Source organism: Balaenoptera physalus, assembly GCF_965194825.1.
Source record: "Balaenoptera physalus genome assembly, chromosome: 7".
In the NCBI taxonomy this organism is placed as follows: domain Eukaryota; kingdom Metazoa; phylum Chordata; class Mammalia; order Artiodactyla; family Balaenopteridae; genus Balaenoptera; species Balaenoptera physalus.
The window spans coordinates 98,528,184-98,548,955 of record NC_138886.1 but is presented as its reverse complement, the minus strand read 5'-3'; the positions used below and the strand labels follow the sequence as shown (position 1 = coordinate 98,548,955).

Below are 20,772 nucleotides of genomic sequence, written 5' to 3'. Positions count from 1 at the left end.
CGGTGCAGCCAAAAATAAATAAAATAAGTAAATAAATAATAAATTTTTTAAAAAAACGCAAATGTTGTGGGGGTTCATCTTCCTGGTGCAGGACATCCAGGCTGGGGAACCTCTTGTCGGGCTCAGACCCCTCACTCCTTGGGAAGGGCTTCTGCAATTGTAATTATTCTCCCATTTGTGGATCACCTACCTGCAGTTATCGGTCTTGACTATACCATGTCTGCACCTCGCCTACCCATCTCATTGTGATTCCTTCTTTATATCTTTAGTTGTGGAAGATCTTGTCTGCTAGTCTTCAGGTCATTCTCATTGATAGCTGCTCTGTAAATAGTTGTAATTTTGGTGTGCCCATGGGAGGAGGTGAGCTCAGGGTCTTCCTAGTCTGCCATCTTGGCCACTCCCAATGCAATAAATTATTATTTATTTATTTATTTTTGGCTGCGTTGGGCCTTCGTTGGTGCACGCGGGCTTTCTCTAGTTGTGGCAAGCAGGGACTACTCTTTGTTGTGGTCCACAAGCTTCTTGCTGTGGTGGCTTCTCTTGTTGAGGGCTCTAGGTGCACAGGCTTCAGTAGTTGCAGCATGTGGGCTCAGTAGTTGCAGCACACGGGCCCTAGAGCGTGCAGCTTCAGTAGTTGCGGTGCGTGGGCTCAGTAGTTGTGGCTCGAAGGCTCTAGAGCGCAGGCTCAGTAGTTGTGGAGCACGGGCTTAGTTGTTCTGTGGCATGTGGGATCTTCCCCGACCAGGGATCAAACCTGTGTCCTCTGCATTGTCAGGTGCATTCTTAACCACTACACCACCAGGGAAGTCCCAATAAATTATTTTTTAATTAAGGTGTGTACATTGTTTTTTAGACATAATGCTGCTGTACACTTAATAGACTACAGTGTGGAGTAAACATAACTTTTACATGCACTGGGAAACCAAAAAATTCATGTGGTTCTCTTGATTGCTATACTTGCTTCATCGCAGTGGTCTGGAACCGACCCCGCAGTATCTCTGAGGTGTTCCTGTATACACAGTTTTCTTGAGTTCTGGATTCTTTCATTCGTCCAGTTGTCTGTTCTCCCTCAAGTGCCAAACCTGTTGTTAATGGGGGTCTGTAGTATTTGTTTCTTTCTGGTAAAGCACCATTGTCCTATTTCTAAGTTCACTTATGTAATTACTGACTCTCACTAATAGTGTGGTTGTGGGTTTTGGCTGGGAAGGGTTTTATTTTCCCTCCTTTGACTCTTCTGAAGCCTTGTTGTGGAGATGTCTTTCTGTATCGGTTTTATTTGCTTCTGTGAGGAACTTTGAAGTGTCTTCAGCTCCAGTATTCCTGTGTTAAGTGCCCTGTCTGGCTTACTGCTGCAAGCCTGCATGGGGCACAGGTGTTAGCCTTCCACTTCTCATGGAAACTGTTTTCCTTTCCTGCCCCATGTGCTAGGCAGAAACAAGATGTCTGCATCCCTACGTCATGCTGGCAGCTTATCGACTCTGGTCAGGGGCTTTGGGTGTACTTATTCCTGATAGTTTGATTTCTCTGTGTGTCACAGTTTTTGTAGAATGGCCTCAACTTTCACAGCAGCAACCGTTAGTACAGACTTGTCTACGTGGATATTTTGTTTTTTCATCTTTTTGTGGGTGCCAACACCTCCACATCAGGGAGGACTTATGAAACTAAAGAAGTCCTGGGAAGTGGGAAACTAAATAACAGTGGATTATTTGAAAGAGAAGAAGCTCTTGAAGCAATAGGAAAAAAGAAGAAAATATGTAATGAACACCTCTTATAATGACAAGTTGAGAGATGAAGAAATTGAGGCTTATGCAGGCCAGGTAACATCCCTGAGTTTCTGAAGTGGTCAGTAGCCATAATACTGACGGGATCTGCCTGACTCCACAACCATGTTCTTTTCACCGAGTCTTGTATGAGTTCATCTGCTTTTGTGAATTTACTTCAAGTAGTCATTCTTTTCCTTCCCTGGTTTCCCAGCATCTTTCGCTATTTTTCTCATAGAAAACCAGTTCTGTTAAAACATACCAGTGAGAGTGGTGTTTCCCCGTCTTTTCTGACCACAGTGCATTTTACAGAGCAGCCCAGTGCACAGAGCAATGCATGTGTAGAACAGTTCCGTGCCACCGTCCTTTCCCTGGCCCTGTTGGTGCATTTCCATTCCGTTCTATTCTTATGGCTTAGTTTAGGTGAAATAGGCTGGCTGTGACTAAGTAAATTGATCTCACAACCCTTTAATAGCTCACGTCCCATAGTTTGGCCAGTGTTTTTGAAGCATGACTTAAAGCTAGAGTATTTGTCAGCAGAGGACATAATAGGTTGTCTCCTCAAGAGCCCATCTCTTGTCTCAGCTGAACTCAATCCATGCTTCTCCTATGCAACTGGCCACTCTATTTTCCCCCCTTTTTGGATGAGGGGGATTCCTTTTAAATGGTATTCCAGCATTAACTTTAGAAATTGGGAACAGCGCTTACTTATTCTTTTGGTGGCTTCCTGTAGGTAACATGTAATTTTTTTTTTAATATTTATTTATTTTTATTTATTTATTTTGGCTACGCCGGGTCTTAGTTGCTGCATGCGGACTTCTTAGTTGCTGCATGCAGACTTCTTAGTTGCAGCGTGCATGCGTGATCTAGTTCCCCACCAGGGATCAAACCCAGGCCCCCTGCATTGCGAACGCAGAGTCTTACCCACTGGACCACCGGGGAAGTCCTAGTAACATGTATTTTTAAACCACTTAACTGTAAGATTGTTGCTTGCTCTGCCTCTTCATACCTTTGATCTTGATCTTTTTATGTTTCCTCCCTGTTTGTCTCATTCCAGGTACTTTATTTAGCAACTTCTTTCTTAAGTGAGTTTTAAAACTAAAGCAACGGTGTGCCATTAATCTATTCATCTTGGAATTCTAGCTCACTTTTTTTTATTTAAGTAGTACAGGGTGACCTATTAAGAGTAGAATTAATGACCGAGTATCTGATTTTTAATATACTATTGTCTAATTTTACTTTTTAAGAATAAAAAGAGAGATAGGAGGCTAGAATGCAAACAGAGTAGAATGGCAACACTTGTGTGTCCTGTCGCCTTCCCTCTTCTGGACAGCTGATAATGTGTGTCCTGTAACAAGAATGACTGCTGAAGTATACCACTCTTGTCTCTTTCCCCAGCCCTCCAAGCCATAACATTGTGGTGAATGGAAAAGAATGCATAAACTTTGCCTCATTCAATTTTCTTGGATTGTTGGATAACCCTAGGCTCAAGGTAAGTAGCACATATGCTGAAGTGGACAGATAACATGACTGACATAAGCATCTGGACATAAAATAAGAGACAAATGCAGAATATCAGAAAGGGCTGTGTAAGTACTTACTCTTTACTCTTTAGTGACAGAGCTGTAACCTAGTTTTCAACAAAGGGAGGCAAGGGTGTCCTAATGTGGCTTAGTGTTGGGTGACAACCAGAGAACTATATGAACCAGACCCAGGTAATAGTTGGAGATGTATCTAGGAAATTGCTTCATCTCCTGTTGGGATTGTGGGCCAGTAAACATTTTTTGAGGAAAGACCTATGCCCACAAATGCCAGAAAGTGCGAATGCATTGAGTTAACCAGGTTTTAATGATCAAGCTAATATAACTTTTCCATGTTTTAAGTCGTATACCTAAGTCTTCCCATCCCTCTTTTCTTTATATCCTGTTAGAATTGTCTTAGTACTAAGAAAGGGAAAGCCAGGGTACTGGGGAGCTATGTGGGTTAAAGAATAGGAAATGTCATTTTTAAACTGTTAAAGATATATTATTACAGTCTAATTTTTTTTTTTTTTTTTTTTTTTTTTACTTTCACAAAGGCAGCAGCTTTGGCATCTCTAAAGAAGTATGGTGTGGGAACTTGTGGACCTAGAGGATTTTATGGCACATTTGGTATGTTTTCTGTCATATTTTTCAGACTACTGCTCTCAAGAATTAAGATTCAGTTTGATTTCAGAACTCCTTGGAAAAGGTATCCTTAATGAGTTGTGGTAATAAGCTGGCGAACTTTCTAGATTTTGTGTTTGAGATCATTGGTAGGAGATGCACTGGTCTGGGGCTGACTGTCCCTGTGGAGAAGAGCCATAGGTACCTAAGGCACACTGTCTCAGTAGGGCAAAGCCCGAGCTCTTGTTGCATTTGCCCCAGGAGACAGTGGTGTGAGGAAACTGTTTCTGCCGGGCATGACAGTTGTAAGGGGAGGCGTCCGGCTGTGAGTGGCTCTGCTCTTGGTAGTCATGCAGGAACCCAGATTTTCCCTGTCTCGTTGCTTTAGGCCTGAGGGCACCATCTTTGTCTGTGTGGCCGAAGCCAGGTGATGAGTATGGGGGAGCAGGCGTGCAGGGCATTGGTACCTGTTCAGGTGGGCGGGTGGGGTTGCTCATCATTCTGCCCATATTCTGTTGGTGAGAACATAACCCAGGTCACGTCTCCCAGCAGAGGGACTGGAAAGTTGCTGTAGCTGGGCGGCCACCACGTGCCGGGAGGAAAGTGAGAACGGATTTGGGGGATGGGGCAGGTCATACACTGTGTAGCCCTCTTCTTTCTGGAATGAGGACAAAGGATCATTGATTTCCTTGTGTGTGAATGACCTGGAGATGGGCTAACTACATATTAGCATGAGAGTTGTGATTTCAAACACTATGAACTCCCTAAATCAGAGTCATCAAAGAAGACCCTGGAATTTTATGGTGGTTTTTTATTAAATGTATATTGTTCTTTGCTTCTGAAAATTTCAAAAATGTTGTTAAATAATTTTCCAAATGAGTGTATTACTGGAAATAACATTCTGGTTTACAAAATGTCAGAGGGTAGGGACAATGGGGCCAGGGAAGTCTCTTTTGTCTTCTCTACTCATTTTCATTTCTGGGTCTTTGTTTTTTTCACTTTAACAGTTAAGATGTTTTTATTTAAGGGAGCACCTTTCTTTATCCCTTAGCTAATTTAGTGGTTAAATTATTTTTATTGGAAACAGATGATGGGAGTTGGTGTCCAAGAATCCTACAGCTGAAAAGGATCTTTAAAATCTTGTATTCCAGCATCCCAGCTATTCAGAAGAATAGAAAGCTCAGAGAGGTTAAGTGACTTCCTCATGGTCACATAGCTAATTAATTTCAGCCCTAAAACTAGAAAATAAGTATTCTGATTTGCAATATTACTGGCAAGATCAAAGACTTAAAAGAGCTCAGATCAGAGGCTCCCTCTTTCCTCTAGCCTAGTGCAAACATGATTTGTTTGCCTGCTTTTTATTGGTAGGGTATTATTTCCTTCATAAGAATTAGAAAACTAGAAAAGGCATTTTTTTTACAGGGTTGTTTGTTGTAATCTGATCAACAAGGCTTTCTTTCCATGATCTGCTTGCGGGGTAAAGAAATTTTTTCTTAAAAGCCTCTCTTTCTAGTAGATTTTATTTGCATGTGTGGCCTTGGCTCTTGCTCGGGAGTTAAATCTGAGAAGACCGATAAGAGATTTATTGCTGAATTTAGTGGAAAAAAAGTTTCAAATCTTCAAGACCAGTTTTCCCAGAGCTATGGAAATATGTTGTTTTAATTGCCCAGTCAATTTTTCATTTGGATCACCTGAAATATGTGTAATAGGATGCTGTGTGCCTCTAAACTTGGGGGGGTCGTTAAATTAATGATTTAAAATTTTTTTAATTTAAATATAGTTGACATACAATATTATGTTAGTTTCAGGTATACTATATAGTGATTTGACATGCATACATTATGAAATGATCACCATGGTAAGTCTAGTAACTGTCTGTCCCCAAAGTTATTACAATATTTTTGGCCATATTCCTTATGCTGTATGTTACATCACCATTGCTTATTTATTTTATAACTGGAGCTTTGTACCTCTTAATTCCCTACACCTAATTTTCCCCACCCCTGATCCCCTTTCCCTCTGGCAACCACCCCTTTGTTCTGTGTATCTATGAGTCTGTTTTCATTTTGTTTTATTTTGTTTGTTTTGTTTTTTAGATTCCACATATTAGTGAGATCATATGCTATTTGTCTTTCTCTGTCCAACTTATTTCACTTTTCATAAAACCCTCTTGATCCATCCTAAATTAATTTTCTTGATGGAATAATTCAATCCATGATATAAACCTCAAAGATTTAAAGAGATAGTGAAGTCTTCGCCCCACGGCCATTCCGCCCCCAAAAAAGCCAGCTGCTATCAGTAGTTTCTTGTTCATTCTTCCAGGCTTTTTTCAGTGTGTGCAAACCACTTCCATACATTTTCCCCCCCGTTTTACAAAAATGGTAGCATACCACATACATGTGGTGTGCTGTTCAAGTGCGTTTTAAATTTAAATTGGATTTCATCTTTCAAGTGTCTGAATGGGCCACCAGAGTCAATATAATGAACACGTAATTGTGTATTAGCTACTCTGAACTACATTATTGGTCACTGTGTCATCCTTATCCTAATGTAGTTGAAGGTTCAAACAGACTGTGGTATCTGGACAAAGGCTGAAGGTTAATTGGCAGTGTGATGGTTTTGTAATAAGACACCAAACCTACAGCTTGGAATAATGTGTATTGTTTTTTGAGTACATTGTCCTTCCTGTAAACTTGTTTTGTTCCTTTTCAGCAGTTGCCCATGCTTGCTTATCATCTTTTTTCCTTTCTTTATGTGTATATCGTATGTATTTTTACTTGGTTTTCCAACAGGGTATTTTCTGTGTTTTTCCTTATTCTGGAACTAATCATTTAAATTACTGTAGTTGTGTTAAATTACCTTGAAATTTCAGTGTTAGATAAGTTCAAGAAGCTACTTGAGGTCAGCTAAGGCTATATTTTAAATCTCTAAAATACCCTTGGGACTTCCCTGGTGGCGCAGTGGTTAAGAATCTGCCTGCCAATGCAGGGGACACAGGTTCGAGCCCTGGTCCAGGAAGATCCCACATGCCACGGAGCAACTAAGCCTGTGTGCCATGACTACTGAAGCCCGTGCACCACAACTACTGAAGCCCGCATGCCTAGAGCCTGTGCTCTGCAACAAAGAGTAGCCCCCACTTGCCACAACTAGAGAAAGCCTGCGCACAGCAATGAAGACCCAACGCAGCCAAAAATGAATAAATAAATTTATTTTAAAAATAAAAAAAATAAAATACCCTCTATAATTAAATTATTCTGAATATTTAGGGTACATTTGCCCTTTGTACTGAGCATTAAAGCAGAAGTGTACTTCCCTTTCCTCTCATTTTAGTAGCTTACATGTGAGGCTAGGGTCTCTTTCCCAGGCCCACCAAAAGGTTGCTTTTGATTTTGGCTTTTTCTTTTCCTGGAAGTACTAATATCACTCAGGCATCTGTTTTCAGTGATGAAAATGCTCCCTCTTTTAGCTCTTTTCTCAACTTTTCCGATAGTGAATGAAAATCACTTATTGGAAAAGTAAATTTCCTTATTAAAACATTTTCTGTTTATTATTTCATAGTAACATATTAGATGATACTAGATGATTAACACAGAAAAAGAAAATTGACAGTTGAATTAAAATTCTTCTAGTTTCTTAGGCTAAATGTTCTCCTGCCTCCTGAAGGCCCAGCAGGTTCTTAAAATAGTCTTGTGAGGACTGTGTGGATCCGAAGTTTTCCACCTTCTCATCTTATTGTTTTAATGTGTAGTTTAGAATCAGTCAAGTGATTTTATCAGGTTGTGGAGCCTTCCTTTCCTCTAAGGCTAATGGGGCCCCTATGCACTTTGATAGTTTCTCTTGTTGAACCTCTCTGATTGTTTTGTTTGTAATGCATTCAGATCTCATTTACATGTGGTTTATCCCTGTGCCTGGGATCTGCTTTGCATACATGTTGCCTACTTGACTCTTTGGTCTTAAACTAAATCAAAAGACAATTAGTGGCAGAGTTTCATGGTGAGAGATAGTGGCATGTAATTGTGTTCTAGAGCCAATAGTAAACAATTGTTCATTTGTTTATTTTAAAAAATATTTTCTGTCTGTTGTAGGACCATGACTGCATGTTTTAGTTGAAAGGGCATTTGGTCATAAAATTCCTAGATCTGCCACTTCTTCCTACCAGTCATGGAATTGTAGTTTTCGCAGTGTAGGCAGGGAATGATCTTAGTTGCACAACTTAGAACATTTTGGTAAGAATCACATTAGATACCGTATGTGAAAACATTTTGGAAAACATTCAGCACTGTTTTTAAAGTTCTAATGAGTACATAGGTGATATTTGTACTTTTAAGAAAATTGTCCAAGTCTCAAGGGATTTAAAAAAAGTATGTAACACAAAACTATGGAGATTTTAAGAGAAAATATAGTTGGTTGTTTTTAAACTGTTCTAAAGTTGGGTATTTCATAGTCTTTCCTCTGAAAAACAATCAAGAAGGCCATAATACCTCCTTTTATTCTGATAAATAGGAACTTGAACAAGTGGCTTTAATATAAGATAGTCCTTAAATATCCAGGATTTGGATAACTTAATTAGCAGATAGCGTACCTTTTTTCCTTCTAAAAGATTACTTTTTTTTATTCTACAAATATTGAGTTAATTGAACAAACACCAGCATGTTGCTTTTTCGATGCCAGACATTGTTGTGAGTGTTTTATAAGCATTTTCTTGCGGTTCTCCTAACAATCCTTTGAGGCAGGTAGAAGTGTTAACCATTTGACAGGGGAAGGACCTGAGAGGCACAGAGCAGTTTTGGGCCTGTCCATGGTTCACACCTGGCAATGAGGGAGCCCAGGTCTGAACCCCCTGTGATGACTGCCATGGCCAGGCCTTGTGTTTGGTGTGGGGCATCCTGCCCTGGCCTTGCCTCCCATCTGTTACGTTCTGGTGAGGGAGCAGGTGCCAGAAAGGGCAGCAAGTGCTGAGAAGACACAGGCTTTCTGGTCACCTTCCTCCGTGGCCTCTTGCCTACCATATTGGTTCCTAACAGTGAGTGAGAGAATGACGCATGCAAATCTGTGGCACTAATTGTTGAAATGGATCATACACACAGAAGATAGGCATCCAAAGTTAAAGAACATGCCCTGGTAGTTTTTCTGTTTGCTGCCTCCCCCGCCCTTGGGTTAAGAGTTTCTTCCTTGCAGAGTAGCTATCAGACTTCAAAAGAAGTTATGCAACTGTCCGTGTTTACCTGTCACAAAACCTGCTTTGCAAGGCTGACATCAGCTAAAACCCAGTGTCTTTAGATAGGAGGAGGAAAGGCCCATCTTTTTTAAACTTTTGGGACTAGGCAAGAACCAGTAAGTCATTGATTTATTGTAGAGGGATTCTTCTTACCACTTTATGGCAATGACATAAAAATGGCTATGAGTATGTATAATGAGAATACTAACATAATTTTTATCAACTGGGTAGCTAACTCTAAAGCCCTAAAACAAAGCCAAGATTGTTTTACTGTTTTATTGCTAATCAATGAAGAGAGTCATTTAGAGCTACAGAATGATTTAAAATCCTTTTTTGTAGTTGGCAAAAACAGTTTGTCTGTATCCATAGCATGTTTTTTCTTTTTAAAATGGAGATACTGAATGAGAGCAATTCACTGTGGCTTGGGTTGTCCATCTGCTAGCTAAATTGTTGAGATTTGGGATAGATAATTCCCAGTTCAGAGGCAGCATTGTAATTTGAAGGAGGCCTCCTATGGGGGACCTGCCTTCCTGTCTCATCAGAAGTGAGAGGCAGCAGAGTGGTGGGGACCTATCTGTGGGCAGGGTGCTCAGAGAGCACTAACAAAGAGGAAAGGAAGACATGCCTGAGACACGCCCGTGCTCAGCTGCATGGACGTAGCTGGTTCTCTGGTGCTTTGCTGCTTTCCTCGTTCTTGCCAGACTTTGCCTGCAACACTTCCCTGGCAGCATATCTCGTGGAAGGGCGGGCAGTCAGGAGCAGGATCAAGTCTTCAGACTTGGTGGTGTTGATGTCACAGATTTGATGCTTGAAGAGCTAAGCACTCTTTTGGTGCCATTTTGATCAACCGGGATGCATTCTTCTACACGTTACTGTGAAACCTCATATTTATTTAGTGTTGCTCTAATGAAAGTGTCACTTCTATAAAAATGACTACCTGATTGGTAATGGAAATCAAATGGTATTTCATGTGTTTTTTATGTAATAAGCTATGTTGGTATACATTTTAACTTATAAATGGGAAGAAGCATGCCTAGTTGTTTATCATTACTTGATGGGATAAATTGGAATGGGATAAATAGTTCATTTTCACAATTCTGTATCATCCTTTAAGAAGTCTACAAATGAAGTGGTCTTCAATTTATTTTATTATTTGGATATTGCTGCTAAATTTTCTAATTCCTCACTATACCTCTCTTGCCATCAAATTGAGATTTAGTTCGGACCCTCTGTGTCTTCTCATCTCTCACTCAATAGCTGGCGCCCACCCCAGCAGCCTTTGGTTCACAATCGAGGGACCTCTGTGCCTTTAGTCAGAAGTCACTCTGAATGTGTTGTAGTTCTGAGTGTAGAAGGGACCCAGGTGCTTCAGACCAGGGGAGTGAAGGCACAGCTTAGCCTTGTATCTGCCCTCTGGGCTCCGAGTTCTCCATTGACAGCTGCCAGATGCTTCTCTTAGCTGTCTCACTTTGTCAAGTGGCAGAAACCCTATATTTCTCTTTGATCCAGTGCTTATCAGAGTATTTTTATGTGATACTCACTAAATGTTTGATTAACAATTGAATGAGATTGTCGGACAGCCCTCATTTAATTACTTATTAAAATTTAGTCCTTTGTGAAGTTGTATCTTTTATAATTCTTAATTTTGTCTTTTACTAGTTAAAAAGCATCACAGTAAGATTAACTTGCCTCTGATAAATCAGTGAGTGGGTTTACAGATTTTAGACACTTTATTCAAATGTTCTAAAAAGTTGTTTATTCCTGTTGCTGAGCTGACCTTACTCACTTGTTCCTCCCCGGAAGTTGGTGGAAATCTCACACTTAACGGCTAACCAGGTCTCTGTTGGAAATATTTAGTCCACTCAGTGTCCAGCCTTGTATCCAGCTGGGTTAAGTTGTTTCTTTTGTATATCTCAGTCCTGCAGGTCTTTTCCCTCTCCCCCTTCTCACTAGGAATGTCTCTGGTAGGGAGGGGCATACTTGGAGGGAAGGCTGATGCTGAAGGGGTCTCCTGGAGCGAGGCTCCCAGCCACAGGTCCTCGACATCTGAGCTGGAGGGCTCTGCCGGGCCATCAGCCCTCTCCACCGCCCCTCACTGGGGAACGTCTGGGTCCCCCTGCCACTGCCTACACTTCTGAGTTCCCCTCAGTGGACATGCCACGGCTCTGAAAGTCTGCCTTTACTCCTCAGAGTTCCTCGTTTCTCCCGTGAAGCTCCAAGGCTGGAGGGGCCTGGCTGCATCCTTCCTGTATCAACTTCTGAGTTCTCTTTGCGCAGAGCATGTGGTAAAACTCTGATCTTGTTCTCCAGACTTGGGTCCTGCTGTAGTTAAAAGAGCTAAAGAAAGTTTTAAAAAATTTTCTCTGCCTCATTTTAAGACACTTGGAAGTTTTCCAGTTCACAGCCAGCTGGTACACTATTTATTTTAGACATCGCTGGTCCCTCCATCCCAGGGTGTGAAGCCTCATGGCTTAGCCTGGAAAGGTGAAAGGCTATATGGAACGATGATGTAAGAGAGAAAAAAAAATACCAGTTTAATAATTACAGTTTATCCCTATAATTACATCAACATTCTTCTTAAGCTGCTTCCATAAAAGGACCATATTTCTCTTTGTACTATACATTTGAATTCACCAGTACACTTAAAAAGAAATTTAGACAGAAACTCAGTACTGCAGAGTGATGGCAGGTGCCACAACTAAGTGCTGACACAAACTGTTAGAGGAGTGACCACCACAACTGAAAAAGTTCCTATCTCTTGATGCAGAGTATGTGGGGTTCTTTTTAACGTAACTACTTTTCTTTTTTCTTTCTTTTCCTTTTAAAAGCTGGTTGACAGTTGTCTTAATGCCTGGTTTGGTCACTTCTACTAAAATGCAAAACGGCGTTAATAAGTTAATGTCGTACATTGGTAAAGTCTTGGCATTGTTGGTTGAGGGAAGTTAAAGCAGGCAAGGTCACTGGACCTTGAATTCTTATTGCTAGAGTGATATAAAAGCAAAACCTAGAGTCAGAGCTGTCCCAGTCACATATTTATAGACAAATGAGTAGCTGATTCAGCTCACAGAGTATAGAAACAGTTTTGGCCCAGAATTATCTTAGTAGATATTGTATGACTTGTAACTTAAGAACAATTACATTTTGACCACAAGGTGACAGTATTAATAACTAAACTGCTTATGTTATTTTATTAATTCTTTAGTCAAAGAAAAAGAATTATGAGACAGTTTAACCATTTAACTTTTTACTCTTGAACTAGATGTGCACTTGGATTTGGAAGACCGCCTGGCAAAATTTATGAAGACAGAAGAAGCCATTATATACTCATATGGATTTGCCACCATAGCCAGTGCTATTCCTGCTTACTCTAAGAGAGGGGACATTGTGTTTGTGTAAGTAATCTTTACTGACATTTCTTATCAGAATTCCTTTGGAAATAATATTGGCCCTCCTAGAGAATTCCTTTGTTAGAGGTCATCTGCCTAAAATAATATTGATTTTTTTTTTTTCATTTTTAAAGAAATATATAGTCACCCAGCCAAGTAGTTCTGCAGAATTAGTGAGACCTCCACTGGAAGGATGCCTTAAGGTGTCGGTACTTTGTTATCTGCCATTATGATTTTATTTATTGATGTTGGGAAGGCCAAACTTATGTAGGACGGGACCAGCCCTCTGTTTTCCCTGTGCAGCTCTGTGACAGTGTGGTGTCCTTGTGAGTCCATGGTCGTAGCCCACATAGCCACTCATACTACCTGATAAAGTCACTCCACTTCTCAGCACCCTCGCTGCAACTCTTGGTCTCTGCTGATCTTGCTTCATGGCTTGTTAAGAATATAGAAGTCATGAGTTGCAGACTTCCTTAACTTCCCAGGAACAAATTACACACTTGCATACATGTGCACTAGATGTATGGTGTTGCTTTTTACTGTGGAGGGGAAGAGCAGAGAGGAGTAGAGTGAGGGCTGGCATAGCCCAGGCACCTGGTTATACCCGTCAGGAGCACCTGCCACTAGCCCGAGCCTCTGTTATCTTTTGAGTGGACTATTAAATGACTCTCTTAATTTAGGTTTCAGAGTGACTTTTGTTTCCTCTTTTCCTTTTTGACACCATAGCCAGACACTCCATTTAAGAGCTTCCATTGTTCCTAAAATAAATATCCAAGTTCTTATTACGATCTTGTACATTCTAGACTACTGTTTTAGGCCCGTTTTCTGCCATTTCCCCTTAGGTGGTCATGCTGTGTAGCCTTACCAGCCTTATATGCTAGTTTCCCCTCAAGGCCTTTGCACGTGCTAAGACCCTAAGTCCCTACGCCTAGAACACTGTTCCTCCTCTCATCTCCTACTTAATTCCTGCTCATCCTGCACACATACCACCTCTGCAGGAAAGCCTTCCCCAAGCTCTCAGACCAGGTGAAGACCCCTTGCTGCATGTGGAGAAAATTTTACAGCCAGAGGAGTTTGGTATCCTTGTGAATCCATGACCATGCAGGCATTTACGTGCCTGTCAAAATCACTGTTTCTCAAGCCTCGCTTAACTTGCATATGCAGGTGTGTGCGTGTGTGCTCATGTGCGCCCGCACCGTCTGCTCTTGGCTCAGCTTGCCTCACGCTCACTGTACTCTTTTACACCACTTTCAACAGTTCATACCAGCCCGTTGCCTAGGATAGCATGTGCCATTTAGTGGTGCTCAATAAATACCTTCAGTAAGAGAATGAATGGAGGCTGGAGCTCAAAAGAGGGGTCCAAGTGACTGGACTTCAGAGCCCAGCTCACCTCAGTCCCTGTACCATCCTGTTGCTTCTCACTCACTGTCGGAGCACCTGTAGTGCAACAAGCTCAAGCACACGCTGCAGGGCTGGCTCTTCCTGGGGGTTTTCAGCGCGCTTGTGTCCCATTCTTCCCCACAGCCCTGTGACAGTTACCTGGGAGCACTCCAGCACATGGCCTGGGCCTGAGTAGAATTGTTTCCCAATGTGACCATGAAAATGAATGTTTCTATTAATTTCTTGCACATAGTTTAAAAAATCAATAATAATAAAGACTCATCACAAATTTGAGAGCCAGTGATTTAAACAGTGATTCTAGGTTTTTAATAAAGCATAGATGCAGACAACTACAATACAGTGTCAGCCAATATCGCTTTATACAAGCCCCCACCATAAATTCCTTTTTGAGTTTAAAGTCCAGAAGAAGTTTACAGTTACAGTTGAACTTGTATGCTTCCTTTGTCAGATAATAAATACTATATTGTCCTTTTGGTTTTCACTGCTAGGAAACCTAGTCTAAACTCACTTTCAAATCTTATGCCTGGTGTCTTAGAACTTCAGTTTCTAATGAGTCACTAGACAACTTAATTATTCCCTTATACATAATTTTAAATATTCCACCTGAAATTCATTTGAAAGTAGGAACACTAGAGGTAGAAATGGTGTTTAGTAAATTATTTGATAAATTGTTTTTGATAATTTCATTAGGCATAGACAATATGTTCGATGTTTTATTTTCTTTCTTTTGTAGTAAACAGTGATAATGCTTTGCCAGTAGGTCTCAGAACAATGGTTGTTTATATACGTAAGTCTTTCCTTGTCGCTCTGTCTTTATATTACTTTGTGTACCCTTTTCTAATGAAATGTTTTATATTGAGATAATTGTGGATTCACATACACTTGTAAGAAATAATACAGAGATTTTATGTGCCCTTTACCCAGTCTTCCCCAATGGTCACCTCTTGCAAAACTGTAATACAGTTTGAAAAGTGGGATGTTGACATTGATAAAGTCAAGATAATCCCTGTTGTTGCCACACCCATATCCCTTCTACCCTACCCACTCTTTAGCCCCTGGCAACTACTAATAGTAGAAACAATTTTGAGTTAGGTAAGATAAAATTTCTCTTATGGTGGGTGATTTTAAAGACTCAGTGAGCTAGTCAACAGGTACTTATTGAGCTCCAACTTTGCAGGAATGTTAGGGAGTATGGACACTTCTTTGGATATTTTCAATCTTTATTTTTTGTCCGTGCCACGTGATTGGCAGTATCTTAGTTCCCCGACTAGAGATCGAACCCTTGCCCCCTGCAGTTGAAGTGTGCAGTCTTAACCACTGGCCTGCCAGGGATGTCTGGATATTTTCAAGTTGGAAAAAATAAAACCTCACAAAAACACCAGAAAGGATAATCCTTAAAAGAACAAAACAGGTACAGAGTTTCATAGGTGCCTAGTCTCTCTCATTCTGTGACTGTGCGTTTTGGTAAAATATAAGAGTTTGCCCACTTTCACACAGAACAAAAGAGAAAATGCCAGAATTTTCTTGTGAGTACCAAAGCTCATGGCCAAGGCAGGAGAGACACTGATTAGGGAAATGAGACTTGAAAATGAGAAAAAGAAGAATCACAGGTGACAGATGTACCAAGAGAAAAATAGAATGGCTTAAACTTAGGACAAATGATCAGGAAAAATGGAGAGAAATAAGACATCCGCAAAGACCAAAAATAAAACCAAGTTCATAATGAGCAAATCAAGGGAGGAGGAAATGTCGTAACACACAAAGACAGTCATTCACTGTCCTCAAAGTACCATTTCTGAACCATTAGAGAAGAAATTAAAGTATTCATGTGGCTATAAAGCATGAAGCTGTCCTTCTGATGGTTTGGTATTAGTTGTTCCTGGAGAACTGAGACTACCCTTATGGGCCTCTATTGCTCTCCAGGTAGGAAACCTCTCACTACCTGCATACCCTCAGGTCCTTGAAGTGTTGGTGGAAAAAACTTTATGCTTGACATTTGAACATCCAACAAAGAAAATTAATCTTGCCATAAAACTAACAGGAGAGTCAAATTGATTTTAGGATTTTTTCTTTTTTCATTTTTTAAATTGAAGGCTAGTTGATTTACAATGCTATGTTAATTACTGCTCTACAGCAGAGTGATTCAGATATATATATACGCACACATTCTTTTTTAAAAACAGTCTTTTCCATTATGGTTTATCATAGGATATTGAATATATTTCCCTGTGCTATACAGTAGGACCTTGTTGTTTATCCATTCTATATATAAAGGCCTACATCTGCTAACCCCAGCCTCCCACTCCATCCCTCCCCCAGCCTCCTCCCCCTTGGCAACCACCAGTCTGGATTTTTCTTAAAAAGAAATCATCCATTGTGTATTTCTAAATAATATGATGTGTTTCTGAATACGAGTAAATCAATCTGAGGAGAAAAGTGAAGGACCTAGAGGATAGTCGTGGAGACCAGGATTAGTCTTAGGCATGCTGAGAAAGTAAGGAACATTTAACTGTCTCTTCCTACTGTGTCCCTCTCTTCTCCTTGGTGAGTGCTATAGACTGAATGTTTGTGTTCCTCCCTCCCCAAATTCATACGTTGAAAGCTAATCCCCAATGTGATGATATTTGGACGTAAGTGCTTTCAGAGATGATTTAATCTTGAGGATGGAGCCCTCATGAATGGGATTACCAGCACACTTTGGCGATACTGTGGGTTTGGTTCCAGACCACTGCAATAAAGAGAATATCACAACAAAGCAAGCCACACAATTTTTTTGCTTTCCCAGTGCATGTAAAAGTTATGTTTACACTATACTGTAGTCTATTAAGTGTGCATTATGTCTAAAAAAATGTACATACCTTAATTTAAAATACTTTATTGCTAAAAAATGGTAACCAGCATCTGAACTTTCAGCCAGTCACAATCTTTTTGCTGGTGGAGGGGTTTGCATGCATGGATGGCTGCTGACTGATCAGGGTGGTGGTTGCTGAAGGTTGGTGTGGCCGTGACAATTTCCTGAAATTAAGACAACAATGAAGTTTGCTACGTCGATTCACTCTTCCTTTCATCAACATTTTCTCTGTGGCATGCAATGCTGTTTGATTGTATTTCACCCACAGTAGGACTTCTTTCAAAATTGGAGTCAGTCCTCTCAAACCTTGCCACTGTTTTATCAACTAAGTTTATGTAATATCCTAAATCCTTTCTTGCCATTTCAACAATCTTTGCAGTGTCTTTACCAGGAGTAGATTCCATCTCAATAAACCACTTTCTTTGCTCATTTAAGCAACAACTCCTCATCTATTAAATTTTTATCAAGGAGTTGCAGCAATTCAGTCACATTTTCAGGCTCCAGTTCTAATTCTGGTTCTCTTGCTACGTCCACCACATCTGCAGTTACTTCTTTCAATGAAGTCTTGAACCCCTCAAATCATCCATGAGGGTTGGAATCAACTTATTCCAAAATCCTGTGTATGTTGATATTTTGGCCTCTTCTTATGGATCATGGATGTCTTTAATGGCATCTGGAATGGTGAATCCTTTCCAGAAGGTTTTCAATTGATTTTACTCAGATCCATCAGAGGAATCACTGTCTATGGAAGCCATAGCCTTACAAAATGCCTTTCTTAAATAATAAGACTTGAAAGTCAACATTACTCCTTGACCCATGGCTGCAGAATGGATGTTGTGTTAGCAAGCATGAAAACATCATTAATTTCACTGTACATCTCCATCAGAATTTTTGGGTGATCAGGTGCATTGTCAATAAGCATTCATATTTTGAAAGGAATTTTTTTTCCTGAGAAGTAGGTCTCCACAGTGGACTTATATTCAGTAAACCATATTTTTATACAGATGTGCTGTCATCCAGGCATTGTTGGTCCATTTAAAGAGCTCAGGCAGAGTCAATTTCGTGTAATTCTTAAGGGCCCTAGGATTTTTGGAATGGTAAATGAGCATTGGCTTCAACTTAAAGTCACCAGCTGCATTAACCCCTAACAAGAGAGTCAGTCTGTCCTTTGATGCTTTGAAACCAGGCATTGACTTCTCCTCTATATCTATGAAAGTCCTAGATGGCATCTTCTTGCTTGCAATAGAAGAGCATTTCATCTACATTAGAACTGGTTGTGTAGTGGAGCCACCTTCATTAATCATCTTAGCTAGATCTTCTGGATAACTTGCTATAGCTTCCACATCAGCACTTGCTGCTTCCTCTTGCACTTTTATGTTATAAAGAAGGCTTCTTTCCTTAAACTTTATTTGCCAGCTTCTGCTAGGCTTAATTTTTTCCTGCAGTTCCCTTACCTTTTTCACCCTTCATAGAAGTGAAGAGAGTTAGGGCCATCCTCTGGATTAGGCTTTGGCTTAAGGGAATGTTGTGGCTGGCCTGATCTTCTATCCAGACCACTACGTATTCATTCAGCCAGTCTGTGTCTTTTTGTAAAATTTACTTATTTTTATTTTAGTTTTTAAAATTTATTTTTGGCTGTGTTGGGTCTTTGTGGCTGCATGTGGGCCCTCTCTAGTTGTGGTGAGTTGGGGCTACTCTTCATTGCAGTACATGGGCTTCTCATTGTGGTGGCTTCTCTTGTTGCAGAGCACAGGCTCTAGGCGCGTGGGCTTCAGCAGTTGTGGCACATGGGCTCAGTAGTTGTGGGTCACAGGCTCTAGAGCGCAGGCTCAGTAGTTGTGGTGCACGGGCTTAGTTGCTCCACGGCATGTGGGATCTTCCCGTACCAGGGCTTGAACCCACGTCCCCTGCATTGGCAGGTGGATTCTTAACCACTGCGCTACCAGGGAAGACCCAGTCTGTGTCTTTGGGTTGGAGTGTTTAATCCATTCACATTTAAGGTAATTATTGATATATGTGTTCCTATTACCATTTTCTTCATTGTTTTAGGTTTGTTTTTGCAGGTATTTTTCTTTTCTTGTGTTTCCCACTTAGAGAAGTTCCTTTAGCATTTGTTGTAGAGCCTCGTTTGGTGGTGCTGAATTCTCTTAGCTTTTGCTTGTCTGTAAAGCTTTTGATTTCTTTGTCGAATCTGAATGAGATCCTTGCTGGGTAGGGTATTCTGGGTTGTAGGTTCTTCCCTTTCATCACTTTAAATATATTGTGCCACTCCCTTCTGGCTTGCAGAGTTTCTGCTGAGAAATCAGCTGTTAACCTTATGGGAGTTCCCTTGTATGTTATTTGTCATTTTTCCCTTGTTGCTTTTAATAATTTTTCTTTGTCTTTATTTTTTGTCAGTTTGATTACTGTGTGTCTCGGTGTATTTCTCCTTGGCTTTATCCTGCCTGGGACTCTCTGCACTTCCTGGACTTGGGTGGCTATTTCCTCTCCCATGTTAGGGAATTTTTTGACTATGATCTCTTCAAGTATTTTCTCAGGTTCTTTCTCTCTCTCTTCTCCTTCTGGGACCCCTCATGCGAATGTTGGTGTGTTTAATGTTGTCCCAGAGGTCTCTTAGGATGTCTTCATTTCTTTTCATTCTTTTTTTCTTTATTCTCTTCTGCAGCAGTGATATCCACCATTCTGTCTTCCAGGTCACTCCTCTGTTCTTCTGCCTCAGTTATTCTGCTATTGATTCCTTCTAGTGTATTTTCCATTTCAGTTATTGTATTGTTCATCTCTATTTGTTCTTTAATTCTTCTAGATCTTTGGTAAACATTTCTTGCATCTTCTCAAACTTTGCCTGCATTCGTTTTTTGAGGTCCTGGATCATCTTCACTATCAATATTCTGAATTCTTTTTCTGGAAGATTGCCTATCTCCCCTTCATTTAGTTGTTTTTCTGGGGTTTTATCTTGTTCCTTCATCTGGGACATAGTCCTCTGTCTTTTCATTTTGTCTATTTTTCTGTGATTGTGGTTTTCATTCCACAGGGCTGCAGGATTATAGTTCTTCTTGGTTCTGCTGTCTGCCCTCTGGTGGATGAGGATCTCATTTTAACTGTGTTTTATCTTATTTGGAGCTGGTGATCTTCTTGGATGTGTAAGTTAATAATTTTCAGCAAATTTGGGATGTTTTCAGCCATTTAAAATATAGTTTTTCTGTTCCTTTCTCTCTTTCCTCTTTTCTGGTACTCCTATCACATATATTTTGGTATATTTGATACCAAATGTCCACATTTCTCTGAGGCTCGGATATTTTTCTTCATTCTATTTTTTTCTGTTTTTCAAATTGTATAATCTCTATCCATTTATGTGTCTTCAAGATTGTTGAGTGTTCCTTCTCTCAGTTCAAATCTACTGGTGAGTCCTTCCAATGAATTTTTATTTTTATTAATATTTATACTACTTTTCAATACCAAAATTTCCATTTTTTAAAAAATAATTTCTGCCTCTTTATTGGTATCTCTGATGAAACTGTGTCTTCATATCAGGCTTTACTTCTTTAAGCATGATTTACTTTAGTTGTTGATATATTTTTCAATGGTTGTTTTGAAGTCTTTGTCTGTTAAATCTGGTCCTTCTCAAAGTCAGTTTCTGTTGCTTGCTTTTTTGCCTGAGTATGTGTCAAACATTCCTCTTCCTTTGCACTTCTCATATGGTTGTTTTTGTTGTTGTTGAAAGCTGAACATTTTGGGTAATGTATTATAGCAACTCTGGATACTGATTCCCCTCCCTGCTCACCTGGCTTGTTGTTATTTGCTTTTTTATTTGTTTTGTGACTTGGCTAAGATTATTTTTGTGAAGTCTGTTTCTTCCACAGTGTGAAGCAGTGTGAAACCTCAGAGGGTCCATGAATGGGTTCATGGAGCTTCTCACATTGTCAACCTGGAAATGGACTTTATGTGTTTTGTCTACGACTAAGATTTTTCTTGTGTTTATCTTGAATAATTAAACAAATTGGAAATAGCAGCG

General features: G+C 40.2%; 1 protein-coding gene across 3 annotated transcripts in view; it reads left to right on the top strand.

Annotated features, from left to right (window-relative positions):
- Nucleotides 1–20,772, top strand: part of LOC309665141 (serine palmitoyltransferase 1-like) — a 94,445-nt gene that overhangs the window by 10,024 nt on the left and 63,649 nt on the right. For 2 of the 3 annotated variants that reach the window (XM_082471377.1, XM_082471378.1), the window contains exons 4-6: nt 3,159–3,252; nt 3,838–3,910; nt 12,382–12,514. In XM_082471377.1, coding sequence (XP_082327503.1) covers nt 3,159–3,252; nt 3,838–3,910; nt 12,382–12,514 — 300 coding nt within the window. Of the gene's footprint in view, nt 1–3,158; nt 3,253–3,837; nt 3,911–12,381; nt 12,515–12,642; nt 13,184–20,772 lie in introns of those variants that run through there. The other variant, XM_082471379.1, reaches the window with a different exon arrangement.